Source organism: Falco rusticolus, chromosome 10 (genome assembly GCF_015220075.1).
Source record: "Falco rusticolus isolate bFalRus1 chromosome 10, bFalRus1.pri, whole genome shotgun sequence".
Classification (NCBI taxonomy): Eukaryota; Metazoa; Chordata; class Aves; order Falconiformes; family Falconidae; genus Falco; species Falco rusticolus.
In genome coordinates this window covers 36,226,044-36,253,384 of record NC_051196.1, presented here as the reverse complement: position 1 = coordinate 36,253,384, position 27,341 = coordinate 36,226,044, and the positions used below count along the sequence as shown (strand labels likewise).

Genomic DNA, 27,341 nt, shown 5'->3' with positions numbered 1-27,341 from the left:
ACGGTGGAGCAGATCTCCACCTGCAGCCCAGGGAGGACCCCACGCCAGAGCAGAGGGATGCACCTGAAGGATGCTGTGACCCCGTGGAAAGCTCCTGCTGGAGCAGTCCGTTCCTGAAGGACTGCACCCCATGGAAAGGATCCATGTTGGAGCAGTTAGTGAAGAACTGCAGCCCATGGGAAGGACTAACATCAGAGAAATTCATGGAGGACTGTCTCCTGTGGGAGGCATCACATGCCAGATCAGGGGAAGAGTGTGATGAGGAAGGAGTGGCAGAAACAATGTGTGATGAACTCTCTGCAACCCCCAGTCCCCATCCCCCTGTGCTACTCGGGGCGGGGGGAGGGACACACGTAGAGAAATTAGGAGTGAAGTTGAACCTGGGAAGAAGGTAGGCATGGGGAGAAGGTATTTTAAGATTTGGTTTTATTTTTCAATACCCTACACTCATTTGATTGGTAATAAATTAATTTCCATGAGTCAAATCTGTTTTGCCTGTGATGGTAATTGCTGAGTGACCTCCCTGTCCTTGTCTCAAGCCATGAGCCTTGTGTCATATGCTTTCTCCCCCTGTCCAGTTGAGGAGGGGAGTAGTAAAGTGTCTTGGTGGGCACCGGTGTCCAGCCAGAGTCAATGCACCACAAAGATAGAAATATAAAATGAGAAGAGAGATTAAATGGCTACATGTGGCAATATGTATGGTTTCCAACAAAGAGATTTGGCAATATATACTGAAGGTTGACTGTTGTTCCTGCACAACTTCCACAGAAGATACATCTCTGCAGTGGTCTGTATTTCTGTAACTGCCTGGGAACAAAGTGTCATTTCTGTGCTTAACATCTTGATCTTTTCACAAGGATCTGGTGAAGTACAATATAAAAACACAGCAGAGCTTCTGAAAATGTTTAGTTGCTCCCGCAGCATCAGAGGAATACAACATGAGTTTCATCTCAAAACAAACTTGAAGAAAGTGAGTTTAAAGCAGCAGCTTCTTGCTGGTGTTCTCTTTTTTTTTCTCAATTTGTGAAAGTGCAGTTTGGTTTTGAGTGGAATTCTTAGCGAAAAGCTGTTGGATAGTCTGTAATTCTGCCAGCTTGAAGGGGATCAGTTCCTGAGTAAACAGAAATATAGATGAAACCGTCAAAGAGAATGGTGTTTCCCAAACTATATTTCTTCCAAAATAACTTCCTGAAATGACAAGGTGCCTATTTAGATTTAAAATATTATGATTTGTGGTATTTAGAAGGGACCTGGATCTAATGCTGCAGGGAATGAAAGCACTTGCCATATCTAATAACTCAGTAACACACTAATAAGTGAGAGAAAGTCTTAAAAACAACAAAAAACCCCCAACATAGAAATTTAAATAGTTTGGAAAGACTCTCTTAACAACAGTAAGCATCCGTTTTTTATTTTTCCCCTCTCAGGACTTATTTTCCCTGAAGCATTAGTTTAAGCAATTAAGTCTGGCAAGCAGGCTACCTCAAACTGTGCATCACCAGGTCGCAGTGACTCATGTGCACGCTCTTTACACCTGACAGGTGATGATTTTCTTCATCCCTCATTGAAGAGTGTTCAGCTGAAGCGCATCACTTTTGCACCTGCTGTTGGCTAAACTTTTAAATACCGTTACTGCTGTTTAGTGGATGTCGTCTAGTGAACAGTAGCTTAGCAGATGTGGGAGCTTGCTACCATACCCTAAATTACTTGTGTGCCTTATTTCCCAGTTTAAGTGTATGTCTTTGTTATTCACAAAAGCACCCTCTGAAATGTCTATATATTGCAATACATAAATGATAAAGCAGGCAAAAAGATAAAATTTTGAGACAGAAGTAGGCAATGCTCCATTAGTGGCCAAGGACTGCATGGATGGTTATTGATCTTTGTGGATCCCTAGTGTAATAGTTGTTATGGATCTTCAAAAGAACGTGTTATTGCAGGTACCTTGTTTGAATTGACCTGTTTATAAGAAAACATACAACAGGGAATATTGTGCTGATGTGATCTTATTAATGACAGAAATACTGCTCTGGAAATAGGCCAAGCCTCTGCCCCTCAGAGTGTTAGCAGTTCCAGAATATGGAAAGTGTACCGGCTGAGATCAAAGTGTCTCCAATTTTCCTTGAACAGTTATGGCTTTCTTTTTTCTGTAAGGACTCAGAGCTGCACATAAATCTCATTAAAATTGCACAATATAAGTATTAAAGATATAGCAAGAAGTTATCTTGTGAGGCCAAAGATGATAACAAAAGGAGTGAAAAATATTCCTTTGAAAAAGCTTTGGGTATCAATTTCATTACCGGGTGATGAGTACCACTTGCTGGGAATTCTCAGATCTCCTGTAAAACTGCATTGAGCTGCAGTTTTTCATACTGAGGTTTAAAAATTAATATTGCTGGCAAGTGTGTGGGAAGGAGCGAAATTTTTAAGAAAACCTGCTATCCGTTTAAATTGTAGAAAGTCTTTGTTTCCTGCCTGCAAGTTAAAGTTCTCCAGGGAAGCATGTGATCACAATGTTATTTCTGCTTTCATTTCAGGTTCAAGTTTCTTGCAACAAGATGGCTTCAATTATACCCGTACAAGAGGATTCTTATTTTCTGATGTCAGAAGGCTTTGTTCTAGGTGCTCCAGGAAGAATCTCTCTGTTGTTGCCTGTTCAGAAAGTATGTAACTCTCGATCTGCAGTTTCTTAACTTCACCATATAAAACACAGCCAGCATCTGAACTCTTTTCCTTTTCACGCTACTTCAGGCAGAGCAGACAGATTGCAGGACAGTACCTGGACTGAACAGAGACTGAATGAGCTGCGCTCAGAGCCTTGGGGACCGTGAAGGCTGCGTTAGCGGAACGACTGTCCTGGTTTCTGAGAAGCTGTGCTGATGTGAGCTCTGGCCAAAGCCCTGCGGTACACCCGTCGCCACAGGTTCAAAGCAACTGCCACGCTCCAGGATTTATGCCTGCGGATCAGACCTGAATGCAACACGTGTCTGAAAGCACAGAATGCATCCCCAAAGAGAAGATTGTTGGAATGACTCTACAGCTTTGTTCCTGCATCTCTCAGGGCAGGAATCACTTCCTACATGTTTGCAGCAGCCATGCTGTGAAAAAGCCATGAACATGAGGGAATCAAGCTAATGAATGACCCTATGGGTCGCTGCACATGGATACAGCCTTGGGGCACTTCCAAGCAGCTTGGTGGGCATCTGGTGTCCAAGCCACCACATGCTTGTTCATCTCTGCAGGTGGGGCAAAGTTCCAGATTGTGTTCAAAAGAGAGAGATGTGCAAGGGAAAGGCAAGAGTCAGAGACAAAAGAAATATACTTCTCAGAAGTTACCAGTGATCTGATGAGCTAAACATGACTTTTGTATGTGGGCTGTATTTATCTTTGTCATTGGTTACTAATCCTTACCGTTTGCTGTGGTTTGGTTTATTCACTGCTGCAGCAATAATAGAAGTCGTAAATTGGGTCATGAAGCAGAGTACTATTTCTTCTAGAAAGAGGGAGTAATAACAATAGACAGTAAACTGAATTTTCTCCGCTCCTGGCAACAAACTTAAGCAACTTTGGGATGCCAGACTGCTTACAGCAAGAGACTCAAGTCAATTTATGGTAAAATTTTTCAACAAATGAAGGATTCCCAGCTTCTCCTGTACAGAATGGACACCAGGAGCTTCTGTCCCTCTCAGATACCTCTTTCAAAATGGCTCCCTGCTGTGCACTTGCTCTGCTGTGTTGTCTGTTATCTTCTGCCCAGTGTTCTGTTAACCTCATCCACTTGGACTGCGGTAGCCACTGCTCCCAAGAGAAAATCATCCACGTTGTCTCTGGAAGCACGGCAGGATTCACTGCGTGTTGGAGGCTCAAAGGGACTGTGGGCAAGCAGCAGGGAAACACTGAACATCAGGTTCCCTGGGCTCTCCAGCCTGTGGTTTGGGAGCAATGTGTAATCAAGAGCAGAACATAGCCACAAAAACAGTGTCAGTGGGGGCAAAGCTGTGGAACATATGTGCTGAAAGGTAATGGAATCAAAGGGAAATGGCCCAAGATGCTTTAGAGCATGGGGTTCCCAACTCTTGGTAAGCTTTTCAGGGGAAATAGGTATGTGGAAAGGGATTTTATTCCTTCTCCAGTGCTGCTGGCAAAGATGTGCTGCTGACAAAGAGGTGCTGCTTGCAGTTCAGGGAGAAAATGGCTAAAATGGTAATATGGACACACCTGCTGGAATTCCTGAAAGCCAGGCTGTCCACTAAGGGGTTTCTCTGTGGAGAAAAGGTTTCATCACAGACAGCTGCTCCACTAAGCCAAAAACTGTCCCTTCACCAGGGGATGATTCAAACCAGCCACCTGGACTAATTAATTTCAGAGTGGTTCAAATAAACACCCGCTTTCTGCAGGGCTTTGCTCCAGCCTTGGTTGTGACTGCTGCACCATAACCTGGGAACCCAGCAAACATGAAACATGCTCCCAAGGGTGTTTAAAGAGTCAGGCGGCTGCAAAGCACCCTGCCTTCTAGCAGTACAAACCTCATAGCCTCTTAGAGCAGATTTTATTAGCTAAAAAGCTTCATCATTTTGAAGATACAGATGGGGATGGATAAGTTTTCCTGATACTCAAATTTTTACACTAACACGCAACCGAAAGTCAACATCTATTGTGTGGAGTAGAAAATACAGCACTATGAGGCTGCTAGTGCAGCTGGGTGTGAGTCAGAGCTTTGTAAATCTCCGGGACCGTCTCAGCTGCTTTGTCTACATCTTCAGATGACTATGGATCAGGATCAGGGTGTTCAGAGGAAAAAATATGTTTTTCTTTCCTGAAACTTGGGCTCCTGATTAGTTTTCTTTTTCACTTGGCTCAATATAAACAAAAGTATTCAATACTAAGGCAGAAGCTTACTTGTTAAGAATTTAGTGGCTTTTTTTACCATGAAAGAAACACTTGTGGGAAACCTCAACCTATTTGTGGGGAGTCCACGGTTTTCCAGATGGGTTCACTGTGAAGATTGTGGTGCTGCTGGCAGATGCAGAAAAATTTCCACCTAATGTGTTTCTTTTCTGGACCGGCATCCCTATGTTCAAACCCAGAGAGAGCTGGGAACTAACTTGTATTTAGTTTTGTGCTTGTAGTTCAAACACAAAAATCATTAGATGGCTGGTCAGAAAGCCCGGGCTATCTAAAGGCTTAGCCTTTCCCTTTGCAGAGTACCCCATAGCCACTAATGAGACTATTTCCTCCTCTGGTCAAGTCCCCACAAGGATGTTGCTCATTTCTTTCTTTCTTTTGTTTTAGAGTGGTGTCATTTGTGCCTTTCTTAATTTTTTTCTTTGTGACTGGTAATCTGTTTTCTGTTTGGCTTATTGATGTAATACAGAGTATTTTGTCAGCAACTGTATTAGGCACATGTCCATCATCTGCAGAGACTGAAGAGAGAAGCAGTGACCAGAGCCACACTTACTTGTCGTGTCCCTTGCTGAAAGGGGAGGTCAGCTTCTGCAGTTAAATAGGGTGAGTTCTGGACTTACATACATACTACAGGTGAGGGAAAGGGAGCACTGATACTTCCTTTACATGGATTTGGGTTCCCTTTGAACACTGAGCGGGGCAATAGTTTCCCTTCTGTAAAACCACCAGGCACTGAGCTGGCTGCACAGAACCTGCTGCTGAGAGAGCATGTCAAGATGAGGGAGGAGACATGAGGTTGCCTTTGGTGTTCCCTCTTCCACCAAGCTGCAGCCGGTCACACCTACAGTCAGTGCTACCTGGATGCCATGATTACAGCTGTAGGAGCAGCCCACCACATGGTGGGTTGGAGGTCCCTTGCCCCCCCGGGTCAAGCCGAACGTACGTGTGCTTACACAGCCGGAACACTCCATGAGAGAAAGCTCAGCCAAGCTCACCTACTTCCCAGGTGTGTTAGGTGCTGAAATTTCGTTCTGCCAAATGTAGGCTTTGCAAAGTAAACACAGCCATGATTGACCTTACGGAGAGTGTTCTGGGAAATCATTCTTTGCTGTCATGCAAAAGTATAGGCTTGTGTATAAATCCCAAGATTTTTAGCTCCTGCAGACTTTTGTCTCTCTGGTGATAATAGGCAATGAAATTGCTGTCAGTTCCCAAAGATTAGTATGTTGTTAAAGCACTAGGTTTAGCAATTTGGCTGTGCCTGGATCAAATCAAGTGTTATTTCTCTTATGTCAGATTATAACCATAGCTATGCCCTGTGTACTCAGGCTGTAAACAGTCTTCTTCGTGCATTTCTTTTCATGCTGCTTCTAAGAAACAGAAGCCACATTCTGGGACCAACATATCTTTTTAATTTTTTGAGCATCTTGAAGACAGGTTGGCCTGAAATTAGGGCTCATAAGGCAATTTTGTGCAGCTAACAATCTAAACATACTATTGTTTGTAAAGAAAGCCATGCCTGATCTTCATCTGAGACACATTTATCCTGTTTCACTGTATCTGGCTGTTCTACAAAGCTATTTTTCATATTTTCAGCACCTTCCACCCCTCAGATCCATCTGAATTCTTGGATAACTAAAAACATGATTACTTCCATTTTTTTTTAAACAACTGCCCATTTGTCAGAGTTTATTCTCAAGGAAGGCTGACCATTTTGGTGTATCTGCTGCAGGGGCTGTACACAACTGTCAGGTCCTGCAGTGATAAGTGCAACCTACACATGTGCTTAGGAACAGGCTCTCTTCCAACACCTTCATAACTCCTACAGACAGAAAAGGTGATAAAGAAAAAGCACAGAAGCAAAGGTCTGAGTTACCAATGATATCTGAATATCTGAAATTAATGGGAATTGGGCACTTCATACCTTTTTATAGCTTGGGGCAAAATGAAATGTCAGCAGTCCTGAGATCCTTCAAACCTTGCTTAAGCCCTGCCCAAGTTTCCACTAGTGAACTTCCCCATACCACCTGTATTTCTGCAGCAGGTGCAAGCACAGCCACAGGGGGTCTGTGCACTTGCTGAGCCAGAGGGAATGAGAGAAATGGCCTCCGGTAAAAGCATTTTCCTTGGGGATCTGAGAACAACCACCTCTGCTTGGATGGTTTCAGTGTTTTATGCAACACAGAGCAGCTTTGAAGGAAGCCACTGAAGACCCTGCTGTCCACTTGCCCCGTTACTAGGGTGTGCACTGAAGAAATGGGTGTTGAGATCAGCCCAGTGCTCTGGAGGAAGAAAGGAATCAGAGACCATTTGCTTTCCCCCAGCCTGAGTGCCCTGGTTCTACGTCTGTGGGCAGCAGAGCTGCTGCCTTCTGGTCATATCATGTTGGCTGGGTTGCAAGGATCCTGCTCTTCTTGTGCACTGTGATGGGAGACTGGGAACCTAACTGGGGGCTGAGGATCCCACCAGGTCCAGCCCAAGGCCATTTCCATTGTACTGTACAGAAAGGCAAGGCCAAGTTGGGATACAAAACCCAGAAAGCAATGTGCTGCTTCCTCTTCTGCAAGGTTTCTGAAGGCTTTTCCTTCTGGCTCCATGTTTCTGCAGGCCAAAAAGCAAGGCGAGGAAGGATTTAGACCCAGGAACTGTCACAACAGTTGTGCAGCCCCATCCTCACACGCTGATAGAATCTTTCCTTGACTTTCCATAGGCATCAGAGCCTCACAGTGGCAGCATTACTTGCTCCCAGGACCAGTTAAGTTATTGCGTGAAGCAACGGGTCTGTACCACTGTCTGTCTGCAGCAGCATGATGCTATGTGCAGTCACACAGGCAGTCTTGAATGGCTTTTTTTGATCACCCATGACAGTGACTGCCAAAGCACTGGAGTCTATCAAAACGTGTGACTAATGAACCCATTCCCACGTTACCCACATCAGCTCCTTTCTAATTTACTGAATGGCTCTGATCCTCACTGTGGATTTGCTGTCATCATTAAGGCATTTGATTTTAAAGGAATGCCTGTCCAGGTATACTGATCTTTATTGATTGAACAGTCTTTCTCACCTTGTGAAGGAAGGGTATTTGCAGCGTGCTTCTGTTATATCAGCATTTGAAAATAAGTTCAAGGAATGAAGTACTATTTTGCACTTTTTGATTCTTAAATAATTCACAGACTGATGAAAAATAACTTCAGGCCAGCAACGGGACTTCAGCCTGTTGGTGGCAACTTCTCTGTAACAAACACCATGATATGTTTAGAATAGCACTTCTGTTTGTTTTTTTCCCAGGGTGGTTGTTTTGGGTTTTTTTTGTTACTGTGTAGCAAATCAGAAAACTATGAAAACCAAAACCACTGGGCCTGCATTTTTCAACCATGCTGGTACAGAAACCCTATTTCAGAATGTGACGATGAGCTGCACAGTGTAACTTAACCCAGCTGACCGCTCCAGTGTTTGAAAACCTCTACTAGCTTGTACAATGTGCTAATTAAAAAACAGGCTGAACAGCACTTTTACTAATCCCTCTGATTTTTCTACTACAGCCTACTGCACGCTTCTGTTTGTAGAGCTTATGCTGATATTAGTTACCTTCTGTAACTGGTGCATTTGTCCCTGCAGAGCTGCTATTGCAGGTGCAGTTACGCTGGCAAGCCTGCACATCCAACGGAGGACCTTTGGGCTGTGTGAGATGGTGGATTGCTTGAAATGGGTTTTTAAAGCCCACTCAACATTTGTCTTTTCCTTTATGAGAGATTTATTTTGACTGGGCTCAAGTCAATCATTTATGTATGTAGGTTGTAGAGAGATGAGCTTCAGTGAAAGATACGCACACACAAGATCTACGCCTATGTGACCGTTTAGAAGTGGATCTAGTTGCTTTCTGTTTTTTCCTGGGACTTTCTTTGAATTCCAGAACTGAGATGCAATTCGGTTCTGTCAACACTTATAAAACTGTGTTGATTATTCTTGTCAATTATCACTGATAGGTATGTGTCAAATACCAGTTAAGAGGCTATGATGATAAAATAATCTAAAACATACGCTCATATCAATTTTCTTCCTGTATTTGCCTGATCAAAACTTGTGACAGAAGGTGGCATTTCCATCAAAGCTGGAAAAGGTTGTTTATGGACTTGTATCGTTTCTAGACATATCTTTGACATTTTTATCCACATACAACTTTTTGAAAATAGACATGAAACAGTGTTTTCTGGCAATTAAGTTAGGACTTATTCCTTGTTTAAATGGATGCAATTAAAATCTTGCATACACATGGTGGTGTTGTTGACCAAACCTACTGACGGTTTTTCCTGAGTGAGATGCTACTCAAGAATAGCAATGGTGCTTTAAATGCCTTTAATCTCAATTAACCCTCAAGTGCAGGAAAGTCTTAAGTGAAAAATGTGACACCTCTGCAAATGTGACGGTCTTGTGGGTGGTTTCTGCACCTCTGTAAAAGAAAAAAAGGCTGATGGACACAGGTACTATTGATGCAATTTTGCTTATGTACAAACAAAGGCACAAGGTCTGCTGTTCCTATGTATTCAGGAGGAATTGAACTTGAGCAGTGGTCTTGGCTTTGAGGACCAAGCCTTGCTTTACCTGCTCTTTCTCAACCATTAAGAACTTGTCCAGGCTGTGCATTCAGTTTTCTGACTTTTTTAATGACAAAAGGTGTTTCTGCTCTTTCTCCTCCTGTTTTCCATCTGTATTGAAAACAGTACCTAGCAAAACCTCTGCCTGCATATTACTTCATTCCCAAATGGATTTGTCTGTAATTTTTGTCATGCAAAGCAATAGAAGGGACAGCAACAGCATGTGCTTTAGATTTCCAGGAGCTCCTAGACAGGCTCTAGGCTACGGCTACCAAAGCTACCAAATCAGGTAAACAAAAATCTGACAACAAAAGCTACGTTATGGGGCTATGGCTCCCAACCTGGGAATTTCTCACATGCTGAACAAAATGTTTATTTTAAAGGAGACACCGTGCAGTTATCCAAGCAGAAAGTTTAGAAAACTGAGCTGTGACACAGGAGTTAGGCTCTCCACGGTTTTCGGTGGGTTTTGAGTATCTGAATTGTTTCGCACGCGTTGAAGATGCCTGCAAATGCCATGCTCAAAACAGCGGAGAGTCGGGGACAGGAGAGCAAGACGCTGCTTGGCCCCTTCCCGTAGCGGCGTTTGAACCTCCCCCTCGCAGGCAAGCAGCAAGCACACACCTGGCTGTTTCTGGCAGGTGAGCCCCGAGAGCTGGCTGACCTCCAGCGCCCGGAGAAGGGCTGCGAGCTCCCTGCGCGCTCCCCGCGGCGAGGGGCAGCCGTGCCCCGCCCGGCCCCCGCCCGCCGCTCGCCACCCCACGGCGGCGGCCCCCGCCCGAGCAGCCCGGCCGCGGCCTCCACCCCGGGGCCGCTCCCGCCGCCCGGCCGCCTTCTGCCTTTCGGAGTGTTTCAGTAAACCCTGCCGGCACTGCCGCCGCCAGCCCTTCCACCCGCGCGGTGCCTGCTGCCCCGCTGCTCCGCGGGGCTCTGCGCAGGGCGCGGGCAGCGCCGCCGGGGCACCCTCAGGCCCAGGGCCCGCCCGCCGCGCGCCCGGACGCCTTTGCCACGGCGCCCCCTGGCGGCCGCCGCGGGGCTCCCCTCCTCCCGCGCGGCCCCGGGCTGAAGGGGAGGGAACGGGGAGCAGCGGCACGGCCGGGGCGTCTGGTGCGCTGGGCCCGCAGTGTGCCCCGGTCGTGCTGTGCCGTGCTGTGCCCCGGCCGTGCTGTGCTCAGGCCTCGCTCGGCACAGGTTGCGAAGGTGATGAGGGGACCAGAGCGTCTCCCCTGTGAGGAAAGGCTGAGACAGCTGGGCCTGTCCAGCCTGGAGAAGACGTCACTGAAAGGAGACCTTATCAATGCCTACAGATCCCTTCAGGGCGAGTGCCAAGGGGACGGGGCCAGGCTCTTCTCAGCGGTGCCCAGCGACAGGACACGGGGCAACGGGCACAAGCTGCAGGACAGGAGGTTCCATCCGAATACGAGGAAAAACGTCTTGATGTGCGGGTGCCAGAGCGCTGGGACAGGCTGCCCGGAGGGGCTGCGGAGTCTCCTTCCCTGGGACATTCCAAACGCGCCTGGACGCGCCTGTGCAGCCAGCCCGAGGTGACCCTGCTTCAGCAGGGCTTGGGCTGGGTGCTCTCCAGGGGTCCCTTCCCACCCCGACCCCTCTGGGGTTTTGTCAGTGAGTTAAAGCCCAGCTGCTAACACCACTTATTCCACAGCAACCTTTAGACTAGATATGTAAAAATGAAATTAGTCACTGAGAGCAAAATTCAGTGCTATATAAAGACAGTAAAAACTGACTTACATAAAACTTCAAGCAAAATCCACTTTAAAACTCAGTGCTTGTGTAAGCTTTTAATTGTGCCTAGACTTACACCAACACCATGGAAGAGTGACCCTCACTCTGTATAGAAAGAGGTGTTTGGCCATCACCCAGCAGTGGCCAGGAAATCATACAAACACAGCTAAGACAGAAACAGTCATGCACAATTCTATAATCTCAGTTTATGTGCGTAATACCTGCTTAAAAGAGGTATCTGATGTCTTCAGTTTTTGGCACTGTGTGAAAATATGGCACCAGCATCACAGGCAGCTCTAGAATTCAGTAGGCAAATTCACAAACTCCCCCTCTTTTTCTGGAGGGCTGGGTAATGCCCAGACGGAAGACATACTCACAGCTCCACAAGCGTATTTCACATGATAGTAATTTTTCATTGTGTGATCCCTCCAATTCAGGATTGCATCTGAAGTTTATTCATCCCAGACTGTGATTGCTCATCGCTTTCAGACTGTAACTTGCATAATTGCATAATATGTCCAGTGCACCCAATTTCTGAGCTTTGAGTATCTGAATTTTAGTTAAAATTCTACTTGCTGCATCAGATGCCTCTTTCTAAATATGTCATGACTGTTGTTCATCAACAAAATAAGGAAAAAGAAACAACAACAAATCCTTTTTATCTGTGTGTGTCTGCAAACTCTTTAACCCAGACTGCTTTCCTTACCAAAACTCATGTAGGATTTTTCCCCCCCCAAGTATCAGATCAAAGATACTAGTTCCAGCTGTTCTTCACCAACAGCTGTAATTGGTAACAACTAATTAACAACTAATGTAGAAGCACTCTGGTGCTGCTAGTTTCTGGAACTTATTTAATTCACAAGGAAAGCAAAGAAGAAAACAGAACAGCAAAATCCTGCATCCTGCATAGTCTGGCAGCAGAGGAGGGGAAAAAATCAATATAAGGTGGTCTCCCAGGCATGCCTTTGATGTTGCAGTGCCTGCAGCCAAGAGCTTCAAAGAGTGTTTTGGTTTCTATCTGAAGATCTGGTCATAACTCCAGCATAGCACTTCCAGCAGCTCCCGCTAGCTTTTCCTCTGACGTTTTCCAAATATTGTGTATTATATATGTGCACAACATTATGTTATGTATTATTCATTAGGCAGACAACTGGAGGGAGCAAATCTCAGGATTTTTGATCACCAAGCATCTTGGGGTGTTTGTCACTAATAATACTTGGTCCCCAAGTATTACTGACAAAGATTAACAGATATGTTACAGGTGAGACACTGGGGGGAATTATGCTGCTCTGTATGGTACTGCCAAGGCATCTGATGAAAGTACTATGCCCTTTATTGGGCACTGCACTTAAGAAATATGTACGTAAGTAAGTGAGGTGCAGAAGAGAGTAGTGGAAATAAGAACAAAAAGTTACGATGTTGTGAAAAAGGTTGGAGGGGCTGGATTTGCATCTTTTGAAAAAGAAGGTTATGGGGGCAAGACAAGGAAGGGCACAGTGATATTCCAAAGGCCCATGGGTTTTGTGGTGAACTTGTGTCCTCAAGGGGACACTACAACTGGCATTGGATTAAGTCACAGCAAGGAAGATGACAAAATTTTTTGTCAGGCACTTGAACCAGCTGCAGAGAGAATCTCTGTCCATGGTGATATTTAAGAACAGCTTAGACATGTAATTTGTGATATGGTGATATAAAAATACAGTTATCGCATCCCAGGACAGGAGGTTGGTCTAGGTGAGCTCTGGGAAGTGAGGTGGGGTGTTGCTCTGTGGGTAGGCCAGTGCAGGCATAGTCATTTGCAATCCGTGTGCCCTAGTTTCATGCCAGTGAAAAGTGATTCAGTGTGAACAGTCTCATATGAAAGTGATGTTGAAGCAAACGCTTGCAGCAAAAGAAAGAAGAGGAATTTTGGGGAGACCATCTCCAGTGTTACAGCAACACCGAATCTGTCTACTCAGTTTATCAATGGCATTAAATAACAGCTGCCTGCTATAGCAGAAAATCCATGGTATCCCTGTGGCTTAATGGCAAGTGACAAAGACACAAATGCTGCAAATAACCAGGGAAATGTGGCGGTATTGAAGCAAGAAAGAAAAATCTTTTGAAGTTGGGTTTCAGAGATTTAAGAGAAAACACCATGGTCCTACTGAGAAAAGCTAAAACTGATCCTGTCCTGGTGCCTACTATGCATCCAAACTGATGGCTTTGCAGACAGAGCGTGCTGGATGTCCTCGTCCGTGACTGAGGCAAGCAAGAAGGGTAGATGAAAGAAAGACCAAGGGTAATGAGATGGACAGTCTTTTCTTGTAGGTGATTAAAAAAACTTAAATGATGAAGTGTCCATAGTCTCCCATTAGTGTAAAAAGAATAGTACAGGTTTACACCATATAATGGGAAGTTATGGGACTCCAAGAAAGCAAATGGTCTGGAAATGAAATGTAAAACACCCTGTAACAATGTTTGGGCTGATGCCTCTGTTTGCTTTAACACTAAGTCTTGCATTTAATTTCAGAGTTGGTTGGGAAGCAGAATTTTAACACATACTTCATGGTAAGTAATTCTGTTGTGTATCGGTGCCATATTATTTTATTAGCTAGCATTAGGGAAATGGAATGAGGAAGAAGGACTAAGGGATTGGAGCATCTGACATATGAGGAGAAGCCAAGAGATTCCAAATTGTTGAGCTTGTAAAAGAGAAGGTTTGGGGGGACCTTGTCAGTGTCTGTAGAGGGGGTAAATGGGGCAGAGCCAGACCCTTCTGGGTGACAAGTGGCAGCAGGCGCAGTCTGGAATACAGGATATTCTACTTAAAAAATAGAAAAATCGTTTTTGCCGTGCGGGTGGTGAAGCAGGCTGCCCAGAGCGGTGCCGGTGTTCCCATCCTCGGGGATACCCCGAGCCCAGCAGGCTGCGCTGGGCCCGGCCCGGGCCTGCCCTGCCCATGGCGGACACAGCGCTGTGGCGCCCCGCGAGCGGCCAGCCCCCGCCGAGCACACCGCCCCGGGGCGCCCGGGTCCCGCCGCCGGCCCTCGCACCGGCAGTGGCGCCCCGCAGCCCCGCAGGGCACCGACCCGGGCAGGGCCCGCGGCACGGCCAGCCCCGCGCTCCGCTCCGCGCAGGCGCGGCCGGGGAACGACAACTCCCGGCAGGCGGCGGGGCGGCGCAGGCGCGGGCGGCGCGGCGGGGGAGGGGAGCGCTGATGCAAGAGGCGAGCGCGGCGGTCGTGGGCATCGGCTGGCCGCGTCCCTGAGCGCCCGCCGCTCCGCCCGTCTCCCGCACCGCGCCGCGTCCGGCCGCAGCCATGTCGGGCGATGAGGTGAGACCCGGCGGCCGCCACCCTCCGGGGGGCCGCGCCCGAGGCCTGTGCTGCGGCCGGGGCTGCCGCCATGTGAGCGGCTGGGCCTGAGGCCTGCGGCGGGCGGCGAGCGCGGCCTCCGCCCCGGGCCGCAGCCGGCGCCTCGCTGCTGGGGCGGGCGGCGCGGCGTGGCTCCCGCCGCCCCGGTCCCGCTCGCCGCCGTCCCGGAGCTGCCGGTGCGGCGGGCGGAGGCCGGTCTAAGGGCCGGGAGCTTCCCCGGTCTCCGCGCGCCACCGGGGCCCACCGGGCCGGTGTGCGGCCTGGCTCCCGGTACCGTGGGCAGGCAGCGGCCGCCGGGCCGGTGTGCGGCCTGGCTCCCGGTACCGTGGGCAGGCAGCGGCCGCCGGGCCGGTGTGCGGCCTGGCTCCCGGTACCGTGGGCAGGCAGCGGCCCCCGTGCTGCCACCGCCCGCTCCGCCGAGGGAGGGCCGGCCGAGGGGCAGGTCTCCCCGCCGCCGCCCCTCCATCGCCATTCGAGCCTCTCCGGCGGTGCGAAGGGTTCAGCCGCTGCCCGAGCCCGAGCGGCAGGCTTCCCGCAGCCGGCGGCGGCTGCTTAGGCACACTTTCCGGAAAGTACATACGTCTGTCTCTGAGACATTTTTGAAGTGTTATAGGTGTGTGGCGTCTTTACTAACCTCATTGCAGCTGTTCTCGCGGGGAGAAGGAAAGCTTTACACGTAGGAGGCTATATGCACCCTGATGCATGACTGCATCGCCTGTGGGAAACTGCCCTGGCTGAGTCTGTGAGGTGGCTGCTTTTGGTCTTGTATCTTCTTTCTGCTGATGTTTAAAATACCAGTGTGGCTTGTTTCCTTCTGAGCAAAGTGATCAATCTGGCCTTGGAGACAGGCAAGTCATAATTTGGCCTATGTAATAAAGGAGAGCCAGTATAATTACTAACTATTTTAATGGAGGCTGAGACTGACTTATTTAGCTGCTTTAACGTCTTAGAATGAATGTACTGCATTTTTATGCCTAATCGTGTCCTTGGAACTGCAGTTCTAATGTCTAGGTTTTACTCTGGTTCCAGAAATTTGGACATGGGAATCCTTGCATTAGATGCTTTCTGTCCCAGGTGATTGTAAGACCATAGAGCGTTCATCTGGATTTTCCTGGTTCAGGTTTAGCTGAAGTGTCAGTAAAATTGTTTTTTTTTTTTGCCTAATGTGTTTTTGGTTTTTTTTCTGACATTGAGGCAGATACCAGGAATATCTAGTTCAGTAAAGTTACACCTCTGGATTGCTTTATGTAGCAGACTGACTGAGAATTAAAATGGTAGCAGATATCACAACTAAACTGTTAACTAAACTGTTGCTGTTAGATCTTCTGGCTAGTGTGTCTGTGAGAGTGGGTGAGCGTGCATGCCTGCCAGAATTTCTGTATATCTGGTTGTTAGGAGCCAAGTAGTTCGTTATTGACGTTAAGTTGGTGAAACTTTTTAAAGCCAGTGATCCTCTAAGGTTGAGGGGAGTGAAGACGCATGAAGACAAATGTGCACTTTAAACTGGTGTAGATGTTGGAAAACTTTGTTTTCTGGTATTGGACTGTAGCTTCAATTTTTTTAGGGCTGTATACAAAACAAAATGCCCCGGTAGAAACATCTATTGTCCAAGTGCTGCCCAGAAGTGTGGCACGGCAGAGGCAACACAGGCCCTATTTGCAAGAAGCAGCAGTCTGTTAACATCTATTCGGTTTATTTAAAATCCTACTATAGATATCAAATCCTACTAGATACCCAAGAGTTATTCCGGCCCTGTAGTTTTATGAAGCTCCAGGAAATAATAATAGAGGATGCTATATTTTGAGCTGCCTGAGGGTTTAGGTGCAGATTGGTCTTAATAATTTTGCACTCTATCAGAGGCTTCAGCTCAGTGTAGTATAAGGATATCTGAACTAACTTTTATCAGTGCAGAGTTGCTATCTGCTTTGTAGACATGCCTGCATTTATTACAGCTAATGAAATGGGATTTATTTGCAACTTCTATTTGAATCCCCATCATTTGTCACTGTCACAGCACTTTAATGCTGGCTTCTGTCTGGAGAATTGCGTTTGGACTACGAAGCATTGATGCTTTCTGGTTTTTTTCCCCTCTGTTCTTTCACTTGCTAATTTTCTGTAAGTTGGGATTTTGACTGGCTAGGCATTTGAAATAAGGAGTAGGTGTATGGAACTGGATGTGAGAAGGAACTGTGTGGCCTACAGAAGAGGAAACCCCATAAGGGAATTTGGCTCTGAGAGCAGAAACAGAATGGAAATCTATAACTGTTTCTACACGGGGAAGGCATGGGATTTGGTATATTTGGGCTGGGGCCTCTAATCTCTTCCGTGGAGGGTCTGCAACTTTGTACAGTTTTTCAGTGCTTAAATGGTATGATAATGCTTTGACTAATCAAATGTGCTGAATACAGAAAAGGAACAAAAACTTCTGAAACATCTAGCTCAGAAAGTCAAAACACAGAATAGCCTAGTTATGAGGCTGGTCAGTTTACATCATGACTTGTTGAAGCATGTGTGACCTTGACTCCTTAGTTTTCATTGAAGCCCTTAATGAAAAAAAATATTTCAGGCATAGATCTTCTGAGGTTGTGGAACTCTTCCATTAGTTTCCTGAGAGCACTTAGCATGTTATGACTAGGTCTTAGGTTTGCAAAAGCTTGGTTTGACTGGACTGGATGGAGCCGACCTTCAGAGCAGTGCTGTGTTCCAGGCCAGCTACATAGTTTTAATGCTGAAAAAACAATCTCCTGGATCCAGAAGTTGTCCTTGTGTGTTAACTGCAGTTTAATGTGGTGCTACTGAAGACACGTTCTGTCTCTGGTAGACACAAGATGTGCTTTATGGTGGTCCAGGATGAAAGATGTATTTTTCTTCACAAAGAGAAGAGTGCTTTGGAGTGGGTGGGCTGGTTCCTTCTTAGAAATTACTATGCCCCATCTAAGCATAACCTTATGTTTGCTTAATCGTGTGAGAAGATACAAGACTCTTTGGAGTCTTGTGAAGCTTGTTCATTGAAGTGAGTCATGATTTTGAAAACGGTGTTCATGTGCTTGTTCCCAAAGCTGTGAACTCCTGCTAGTGCAGGCAGCTTTCCTGCTGTTTCACCAGACTGTAGAAGTTACAAGAGGAAGCCAGCAGATAGCGTAACAGGTGCATATTCTTTGATTACTGTGCATTACAAGAGCATGAGTCATACATGTGTCTAAGCATTAGAGCAAAGCCCTCTAGGAGAACTTTTTTAAAAATATAGTGCATTGTGTACAACTAAAGACACGCTTCAGCAGTTTGGAAGCTGCAAGCTTAAGTGTCCCATATATGTGGACACTTTGGGATACTCTGCTGCGAACACCCATATGTGGAGTTCACTGCCTTCAATAGAGCCTTTATGAAGCATAAGTTTCAGAAAAATGGAAGAATATCACATGAATATTGTGTGTAGGAGAATGAGAAGTGTGAGGAAAAGGTTGTGTTGTGGAGAGAGGGAAACCGCCAAACTTGCAGGGTGTAACAAATCGAGAAGTTGGAGAAGTGCTGCTTTGATGAAGTGTTATTTTCATAAGTAAGGGAGTTTCAGATGGTGAATTTTAACTATCTGTGAGAACACTCTTCAATCACTGCATAAGAAAAACTGGAGAGTCTCATTGGCGTTTAAAATTTTGATGTATTAGAGATATACTACTGTGTGAAAATACGGCCAGATGGATGTAACAAAACTGACCAGAAGCTATGATGTCAAACTTGCATCTTAAGTGAAAAAAGTACAAAGCATTCCTGTGTTGGAAAACTGAAGAGCTTGTGTGTTAAATATCTCAGATCTGCAGATGATGAATAGGTTAAAAATTAGTCTTGGGGTAGTGCCTTCTTCAGTCAGATCAGGTGAATTAAGCTTCTTTGTTGGTTAAAAAAGTCATTAACAGCTTTTTACCACTTGGTCTCTGAGGTTCAGTTTCCCACCTGCTGGGGAAAAGGATGAGACCTGTGCTACTTCATAGTGTTGAGAGCTGATACAGATCTTGCTGTATCACCAGCCCCCTTCTAGGTTTTTCCCTAGTCCAGAGCATTCTTGTCAAGAGTGCTGGTAAATCTTGCCTTTTAATAAATTTGGAAATTAATGTGTCTTGGACATGGAAGTACAAAGTGTAGCTGATATGTGGTATAAGCTGTATGGTATAGGTGTGCTTAATTTTTTTTTTCTGTTGCTGAGTGGTTCAGTGATAGTTTCACATGGTCCTACTTCAGAACTTGAGTCCATAATGTCAGTAAAATGGAGAAGCAGCTGGTAGCTAGTCTGTCTAAGATTCACAGCTTTAATGTATTTTCAGCTAATAAATAGTTGGCAGGAAGCTTGGACTATTATAGGCCAAGTAGCAGAAGCTAAGTGTCAAGCAATATTCTCTTGTAATTGGTCACATGGGTTTTTCCTTGGGACAAGATCCCTGTTTAAAGAAGCCTGTGTTATCACTGTTTTGAGTCAGCTAATTTGTATTACATTGTTACAGATCTAGAAAAATCCCTAATTGAGATTGAAACAGAGGAACAGTTTGGGTAACTGAGGGAATGTTGAGAGAAGCTTGAAGGTGTTACAAATATTAAATGTTAGGTGATTATTATGCTGCTAAGGAACTCTTGGCTTTTACAGATGATTTTCGATCCCACTATGAGCAAGAAGAAGAAGAAGAAAAAGAAGCCCTTTATGTTGGATGAGGAAGGGGGAGATACACAAGCGGAAGAGACTCAACAATCTGAAACAAAAGAAGTTGAACCAGAGCCAACAGAAGACAAAGATGTTGAAGCAGATGAAGAAGACAGCAGGAAGAAAGGTAAAGTGAATCAGCAGATAGGCTCCTAAAAGTAGTCCTTCTGTATCTTGAAACTACAAGCCCCGTTTCAAGAATTTGGCATCGCAGTGTATAATGCTGTGGCCCTAGTCTGTTTAGAGGCTTGTGACTAATACTCTACTTACTTGAAGGGCGTATTTGCCTCCTGCTTGAAATCACATTCACAAACATCCAGCAAGCTACCGGTGGCTTATGTAATTCCACTTTCCTGACTCGGAGTCTTTTGTGTGAGGCAGTGAAAAGAGAATCCCTAAAATAGTTAGCAAGAACTTTTAAATCTTCACATGCAGTTATTGCAGTAATTCCACAACTATAGCTGTTTTTCATTCGAACAATTAAACAATAGTGTGAATAACAGAAATATGTTTAAAAGGTTTTCTAGTTTTTGGACAGCTGTGAATGTGAGAACTGGAGTGTTCTTCAGAATCTTTCAGGAAATAAGCTTGTGATTGTGTATATAACCTTGCTTTTTAAATTGAGGCCAGTGTCATTTCAAGATGACCTGATTTGGGAATGCTGTTAACTTAAATCAGTTTTTTTGACTGCTATAAATTGGTTGCTGCAGTAGACCAGAGAAACTACACCTTTGTCCTACAGTTTTAGTTTTTTTCAAGCATCTCTACTGTAATGACAAAAGTAGCTAGTTTCTCTTGCACAGCAGAAAGATAGATTAAGCACTTAAAAAAATGATAAAATGCATTTAGAAGATGCAGAAACTGTAAAATGGTACTGCAGTATTTGGGGGTAGGAGGGGAATGACCTCTTTAAAACCTGAAGGATATCTGTAGGGGCTACAGATCGTTGATTATGTCTTACTGTAATGTTTTGAAGATTTGGATGTAAATTAGAAACCTTAATGTCTAAACTGTTTCTACAGTTATGCTTCTTTTGGCAATCCTTTGTTTTTTAGATGCAACAGATGACCTGGATGACTTAAACTTCTTCAATCAAAAAAAAAAGAAGAAAAAACCAAAAAAGATATTCGATATAGATGAAGCAGAAGAAGGTGTAAAGGTTTGTTTACGTAACTAGGCTATCTTGCTATGGCTGAAAATTTTTTTGCTTTCATTTTCTTGGGATTGGCAGCACAGGAGTTGTTTTGAGTCTGTCATTGTGTCTTTGTGCAGATAATAATGAAAGTTATGTTTCACTGTGTTTTTCATACATAGTAGGTTCTGCTGAACATTTGCTCCTGCAGGGCTTTTTGCCCAGAAGTGAAAAAATCGTAACAGATTTGCACAATGAGCAAGTAATTCTGCAGTCTGTAGTAAGGGTTGACTAGCATCAAGACTAATTGTCTTTTGCGGTGAAACAACTAAATGGATGTCAGAAGTCATGCACAGAGTAGTCCTCAAAAGGCCAGCCCTTCAAATAAAGAAATCTTGTTTTACTCTGGTATTTTCTTTAGAAATGATTGGCTACTGTTCTGTGTTCCAGAAGGTGTGTGAGGTATTTCTACTGTTCTCAAGTTTTATACCAAGTTGTGGTTTTGTATCACGTCAGCGTAGCTGGCAAGCTCAGAGACCTAGAGAACTGAGAAATAAATTATGTGTAAACCATCATCTTTAGATTTTGCCTTTTGGGGAAGAAAATGTCCTTCTGATCTGCTGCAGATAGGTGGAATACTTGATCTGTGTTCTCTGCATGTGCAGGATTGTGATAGTTTGGACTAGCTGCAGGTAGCATGGCTTTTCCCTTACCTTATGGCCTGGCATGGGGAGTGTTTTGTTCCCTTATGCTGTAAAGTGGGTGAGGCCTTTAGGTCAATATAGTGTGACCTTGTTCTTGACAAGCCAGAAGTTAGACCAGAAGATAAAAATCTAGCTCTGCTTCATGGTAGTAGTGCAGTGCTCTCTTCAGTGTGCTTTAGTTCCGTTCTTATCTGTTACGTTTCAAGACTGTGGTATATATCATCTAGTATTACTAGTACGAGCAATATATATACTATATATACTAGTATTCATCTAGTATAGTGTGCTACAAGTATTATTTCTCATGCTGTGCAATGGAGATTTGTGTTCAATACTGTAAACTATAGTCTTTTTTATTTCTTTTCAGGACTTGAAAATTGAAGGAGATGTGCCAGAGGCAGTAGAACCTGAAGATGACCTTGATATCATGCTGGGCAATAAAAAGAAGAAAAAGAAGAATGTGAAGTTTCCAGATGAAGATGAGATAATGGAGAAGGATGAAGGTAAAACTATAACCTAGCTCAGTGAGGTGTTGAAAGTGAAATGTTGTAGGTGAATAAGTTCTGTTCAGGTGCCTTTTTTGTTTCAAAATTGATGTTGTTACCTTTACTACTAATTATTTATCAGAAAAATGTTCTAAAAAAGCACTGTATAAATTTTCCGTAAGTGCTGATACCCTTGTAGGCAGGCAAGCAGAGACTTGTGTCCACATTGGAACCTTCTTCGATGTACTTTTAGAAATGGTGTAAGCATGAGGTTAAATAACGTTTCTTTTCTTCTTAATGAATCCAAAACAACTTTCTTTGCAGCTTTTGAGGATGAAGACAGCAAAAAAGACGATGGAATTTCTTTTAGCCTTCAGTCAGGACCTGCGTGGGCAGGCTCAGAAAGGGACTACACATATGATGAGGTACTGTTTAAAATACTTTAAAAATATTTTCCGTATTGACATGCATCAGTAGAGCAGGGCCTTATGCTCCTGTGTCCTGTTTCCAACTTAAAATTAAGACTTGTAGTCAGAAGCTCATGAACAGAAAAATAACAAAGCGCATCTTCTATCACAGTTAATTTTCATATAGGGCAATATTAGTGATAGTTAAAAGACCTCTGCAAATAGGCTGAGGTGCTTGTAGATGATGAAGTAAACCCTTGGGGAAACAGCTTTTATATTTTGCATTTATCAGAATGATTTTTTTTAAGGGTGTGTTCAAAAACATACGGGGAAATGCTAAAGGGCAAAGACAATCTACAATTCACTGTGAACGGTATTTGAAGGTGTTTTAGAATTGATGTACTTTATTTGAGAAATGCAAGATACGTTGATGTGAATTCTTGTTTTTTGTAGCTGCTCAATAGAGTATTTAACATCATGCGGGAAAAAAACCCAGATATGGTAGCTGGAGAAAAACGAAAATTTGTCATGAAGCCTCCACAGGTTGTAAGAGTAGGGACCAAGAAAACATCTTTTGTCAACTTTACAGATATCTGCAAATTGTAAGTTTCCTCTTTAGATTTCCCAGGAATAGCAGATGAATGTGCTTACCTGTGCTGTTAGCTGTTGTGTTGAATGCATGTTTCTGGCAAAGGGCTATAGCAAACCAGAAGTAAACTGAAAGCTGTTTCAGTCATACCGCTCACTTCCTCTACATTTCTCTGAGAAGGTATTTATGAAGATGACTTATTGAGATAATTCCTTATTTTATACTTAAATTATGAAAATGATAGGCTTGCTATGTCGCCTTCATGGACTGAAACTAAACTATTGTTTTTGTGAGTTCACTGGCTTCTGTCAAGTCTGTAGCTTGGTCACCAGTGTGATTTATTTGCAGGTCTTGGGTAGGGAAAGTTCTTTCTAATTTGAACTGACTAGAAATACTATTCTCTTGGAAAACGATGTGGAGTTCAGTAATTTTTTTCCCACGGTTTTCTGCAGTGCTTTCTATGTCTTAATTATTTCTTGTCAGGGCAGTTCTTTGTGGGTGATTCTGGGAATGTATATCTGATTTGTTTCAAAAGTGTGCCAGAAAACAGTTATGATGAAATCATGCTGAGGATCTGGGTAGTATACTAAAGTGAATTTTTAATGGTCACTAGTAACACTTTTCAGGAAATGGCAGAGGGATGGGAGAGTATGAATGGAAAATCTCAATAAACAACTTATTTTTAATAGTTACTGTAATTGTGAGTTTGGGGGGGGGGGCAGATGTGGTGCAGGGTTTTTTTGTGGACTGCTCAGCTTTCTGGTGTCCTCGGTCATTGTCTGTGCTCTTTGGTGCAGATACTATGGCACTGCCCCCTTTTAAATGTGGTAATTTAAGATCATTTTAGCTTGCCAGTCCTGTATAAATATACTGGGGGAAGGTTAAACATATCCTTACTTTATTTTTAGATTACATCGTCAGCCAAAACATCTTCTGGCATTTTTGTTGGCAGAATTGGGTACAAGGTAAGGCTATTGGGCTGTGTATATGCTTATGCATGTAGGACGCAACGCCAACGTAGTTGACGTTATCTGACAAAAAATAGAACTCTTGGGTTTAGATCTGTGTGTATGTGCGCGAACATCGGCCTTTTCTTCCCTGGACTTGGATGCTGTGCTGGGTGGTTGGAGAGATACCATCTTAGGGAAGAGGTACAGAGGCAAACTATAACTCCCAGAGAACAGTCTGGATAAGGATTTCAGTTCCCTATTTGGGACCTTTCTCAAAGATGCTCTGATAGCAGAACCATTTGTCGTAGTTGGTGAGGGTGGCTCTGTGGCTCATATCAGCCTAAGGCAGATGATAAATAGCTAGGGAAGAGAGAATGCCTCTGTGCCTAATGGCAGGTCTTGTGGGCCTGTAGCTAGTTATTCTGTCTAATGCTGCAGTTAAACCCACCTGTCAGCATAAAAAAGTGTTGATTTCATATGCCTTTTATTGAAGATCTCGTGCTGTGGTAGTGTACTACTTGTTGTCTGTTCATTTCTCTGTTCTAGACTGCAGTGTTGTTATATGTAGGCAGAGAATCAAGGAGCCTAATCGCAATGTTTGTGCAACAGATGCCCGTTTGATTGGGCTTTGGAGTCACTTCAGCTCCAGACAACTTAAGAACTTGGAAATCATAATGTGAAAAAACATTCAACATGCTACATTAGAATGGTTAGAAGAGGATCGTATCACTCATTGCATCTTACTAGGGAGTTGTTTGGTCACTTCTATGAGATAAGCAGGTGTCAATTCTCAATTCTGTAAAGTTCTTCTGACTGGGAAGCTTGACTGTGAGGCTGATCTCTGCTGGAGTTTGCTTTTACTGCAGTGAGGGCTATACTTGGGCAAATCTTCCTATAGGTTTTTTTAAGTGCCTTCAGAATTTTGTATTTTTATCCACAAAGTAATGCTGGCTTACTCCTGAAGCATGCATCGTTATCTTGCTTCATGTTCCTGAGTAGTTTTAATGCTTGACATCTTCTGCAAACCAAATAATTATTTTTTTCTTTTAAATTAGTGGCTCAATAGATGGTAACAACCAACTTGTAATCAAAGGAAGATTCCAGCAAAAACAGATAGAAAATGTCTTGAGAAGATATATCAGTAAGTATAACTGCCTTTGCGCTCCAGATTTCTCTCAGGCCCCTTTTGATGACCAGTGACCCGTGTATGGCCCATATGTATGTGCATGCTGTGGAGAGTCTGCTAAGACGCTACAACTTTGCTGCAGCTTTATAATGAAATAATGCAAGTAACAGGTGGTTCTGCCACGTTTATAATAAGCACAGAGGTCATACTCTGTCCTGCACTAAAACATACCAAGGAAAACAGTAAGAGCGTTTGAGAATTGCTTGTTTTCATCTGACTTTCATTTCTTGGCTTTGAGGGCTATAGAAAATAACAGTAATTGTTAATTTTAGTCTTTTGTACACATTAACACATATGGTGTGTGTGTCACTGCTGGTCAAAGCACTCTGAGATTATATGTAACAAAAAAGTCCTGCTTTAGTGCTGTGCTGTACAATGACATAGGGGAATGCTGTTTCAGCAGAGGAAGTTGCGGAACACCAGCGGGAAGTCTTAACTGGTTGTTGCTGTTTTTAAAATGGCAGTGTTGGTGCATAATGTACCATGTGAAACCTAGTCTTTATGAACCTGGGAACTAGGAGGAATTGTTAGGTTGCCTCAGCCTCTGTGTTTTTCTTAGTAAGCCACTTCTAAGTCAGTAGATGCATTTGAGCACCCTTTCAAGACAACTGTTAAATTAAGGCTGAAGAAGTGGTGACTTGTCTGCTGATCATGCGTTATCTTTTAACTGCAACTTAATTCCTTTTCTGCAGAGGAGTATGTCACCTGTCATACATGTCGGTCACCAGACACAATCCTACAGAAGGACACCAGATTATATTTCTTGCAGTGTGAGACCTGCCACTCTCGCTGCTCCGTCGCCAGCATCAAAACTGGTTTCCAGGCTGTCACAGGCAAGAGAGCACAGCTCCGTGCCAAAGCTAACTAGTTTGCTAATCAACACTGGATTTTGCAAAGTGTTCTGGGGAGATATGACTGGACAGGTTTACAGTTGGAGTGGATTTACCATTGTATTAAAACAAGATTGTAAAACTACAAGAAATTTGGCTTTTGATTGATTGGTCTGTGAAATCCTTGCAAGATGCAGATCCTCAAGCTGTTCACATAATTTGCTCATTGAATATATTTTACCAACTGTAAGGAACGTGATGGGAAAGGAGGTGCTTTTTAATCCATTCAGACTTCTGTAAAACACAAGATAAATTAAAGATACTGTAACAGTGAGTGTCTTCGATTTTGGATTTTTCCTTCAGTTTTCCTTTAGACAGCTCATGGGAATGGTTGATGTGGTGTTGTGCTGATTATGACACTGAACTATGTCCAAGACCCAGAATAAAGTTCAAGATAATGGTTGTTTTGCTTTTACATTACAAGCTTACTTTTGGTTAGGCTGTCATTAAACAGAGAAAGCAGTCACAGAAAGACGGGGGGGATGATATATCAACATGAGACCTGCTCATGCTTTTATAGCCACATTTGTATGGGAATGCACTTTGCACAGAAAGTGACATCAGGACATTTTGATACTGCTTAATTTGGCAGAATGTAGCTCTGAGATAGATCAGACAGCATATTGATGCTGAATCTTAACATAGAATTGATAAACTGTATTGTAAGTTTTCATAGTGTCATAGTACTAAATTTTGCAATTTCTAATAGAGAAATGTTTATATTTCTTAAGTCCTGCACTCTTCATCACTTTAAAAATAATCTAACTAAATGCAGAAAAAAATGGATATAGTAACATCATTATATGATGGCTGCAATACATGTCTTTACATAAATCTTGAATTTACAGAAGATACTGCCAAGTAGTTTTGAGTTCCAAATTAACACATTATGCTTCTTGATCATAGCATGCACTTCTGTCCACTAGCAGTCAGTATCAGTAATCTCTGGGGGACATGCATAGTGCTGTCCTAACTAGTGTTTCTAGTGCTGTAGAAATTTTGTTACAGCTGCCAAGTACAAAGATGCAAACGGGGAGTGAAGTCCCTGTTGAGTACTGTAAGGGGGGACAATTTTCATTTGATGCCAAAATGGCATAGGGTCAGGATAAGATGCAGTAGCTCAGGACCCCGGGCACCCATCCCTGCAGGTAAGCAGAGTAGCCACCTCCTCAGGGAAAACGGTGGTCATTCTGAATGCAATTCATCAAATATAAGAAACTGAAGGGTTTCTACCAAGTTTTAATCTTTGTATGTATGTTAATACAGAACACAGTCTTGCTGGGAAGTCACTTGCTATTTGAAAACCTGACAGCACTGTAAGGCAAAAATCAAGGTTTTATGGTTGGTTTCTTAAAAGCATTTTGAATTTCAAGTGAGCTATAACAATGTTGGATGTGTCTTTAAGTGAATAAAGCCAGGATCAGTGCCTCTTGTAACGTTGTTGTATTCTTGGTTTTTTCTCTAGCAAATAGGCGTTCTGTTGGAGGTAAAACTTTCTGGAGAAGTGCTTGTTGTCTTTTTGTTTCAGACACTGAAGTAGCTAAACAATGATACTTTCTATTTTTAAATGCTTGCTTTGTCCTGGGTCACATACCTTTAACGTACTTAAAATACAGTATGGCCTTGAATTGGTGCTGTTGTTATAGTGTATTAAATACAAAGTTTTACTTCAGCATATTTGGGTCAAAAAGGCCAAATTAATAAAGGAA

General features: G+C 43.8%; 1 protein-coding gene across 1 annotated transcript; it reads left to right on the top strand.

The window, feature by feature from the left end:
- Window positions 1-14,411: 14,411 nt before the first annotated feature.
- EIF2S2 (eukaryotic translation initiation factor 2 subunit beta) lies at window positions 14,412-27,068 on the top strand. The gene is made up of 9 exons (XM_037402517.1): window positions 14,412-14,560; window positions 19,236-19,416; window positions 20,345-20,448; window positions 21,493-21,628; window positions 21,935-22,035; window positions 22,471-22,619; window positions 23,515-23,571; window positions 24,612-24,697; window positions 25,435-27,068. Exons 1-9 carry the CDS (start codon window positions 14,546-14,548, stop codon window positions 25,608-25,610), a joined length of 1,005 nt encoding a protein of 334 aa, XP_037258414.1. The 5' UTR covers window positions 14,412-14,545; the 3' UTR covers window positions 25,611-27,068.
- Window positions 27,069-27,341: the final 273 nt, after the last annotated feature.

Coding starts and splice junctions, on each gene's coding strand:
- EIF2S2 (XM_037402517.1), top strand. Junction 22,036..22,470: donor GGGACTACACATATGATGAG/GTACTGTTTAAA, acceptor TGTTTTTTGTAG/CTGCTCAATAGAGTATTTAA. Junction 23,572..24,611: donor TTGGCAGAATTGGGTACAAG/GTAAGGCTATTG, acceptor CTTTTAAATTAG/TGGCTCAATAGATGGTAACA.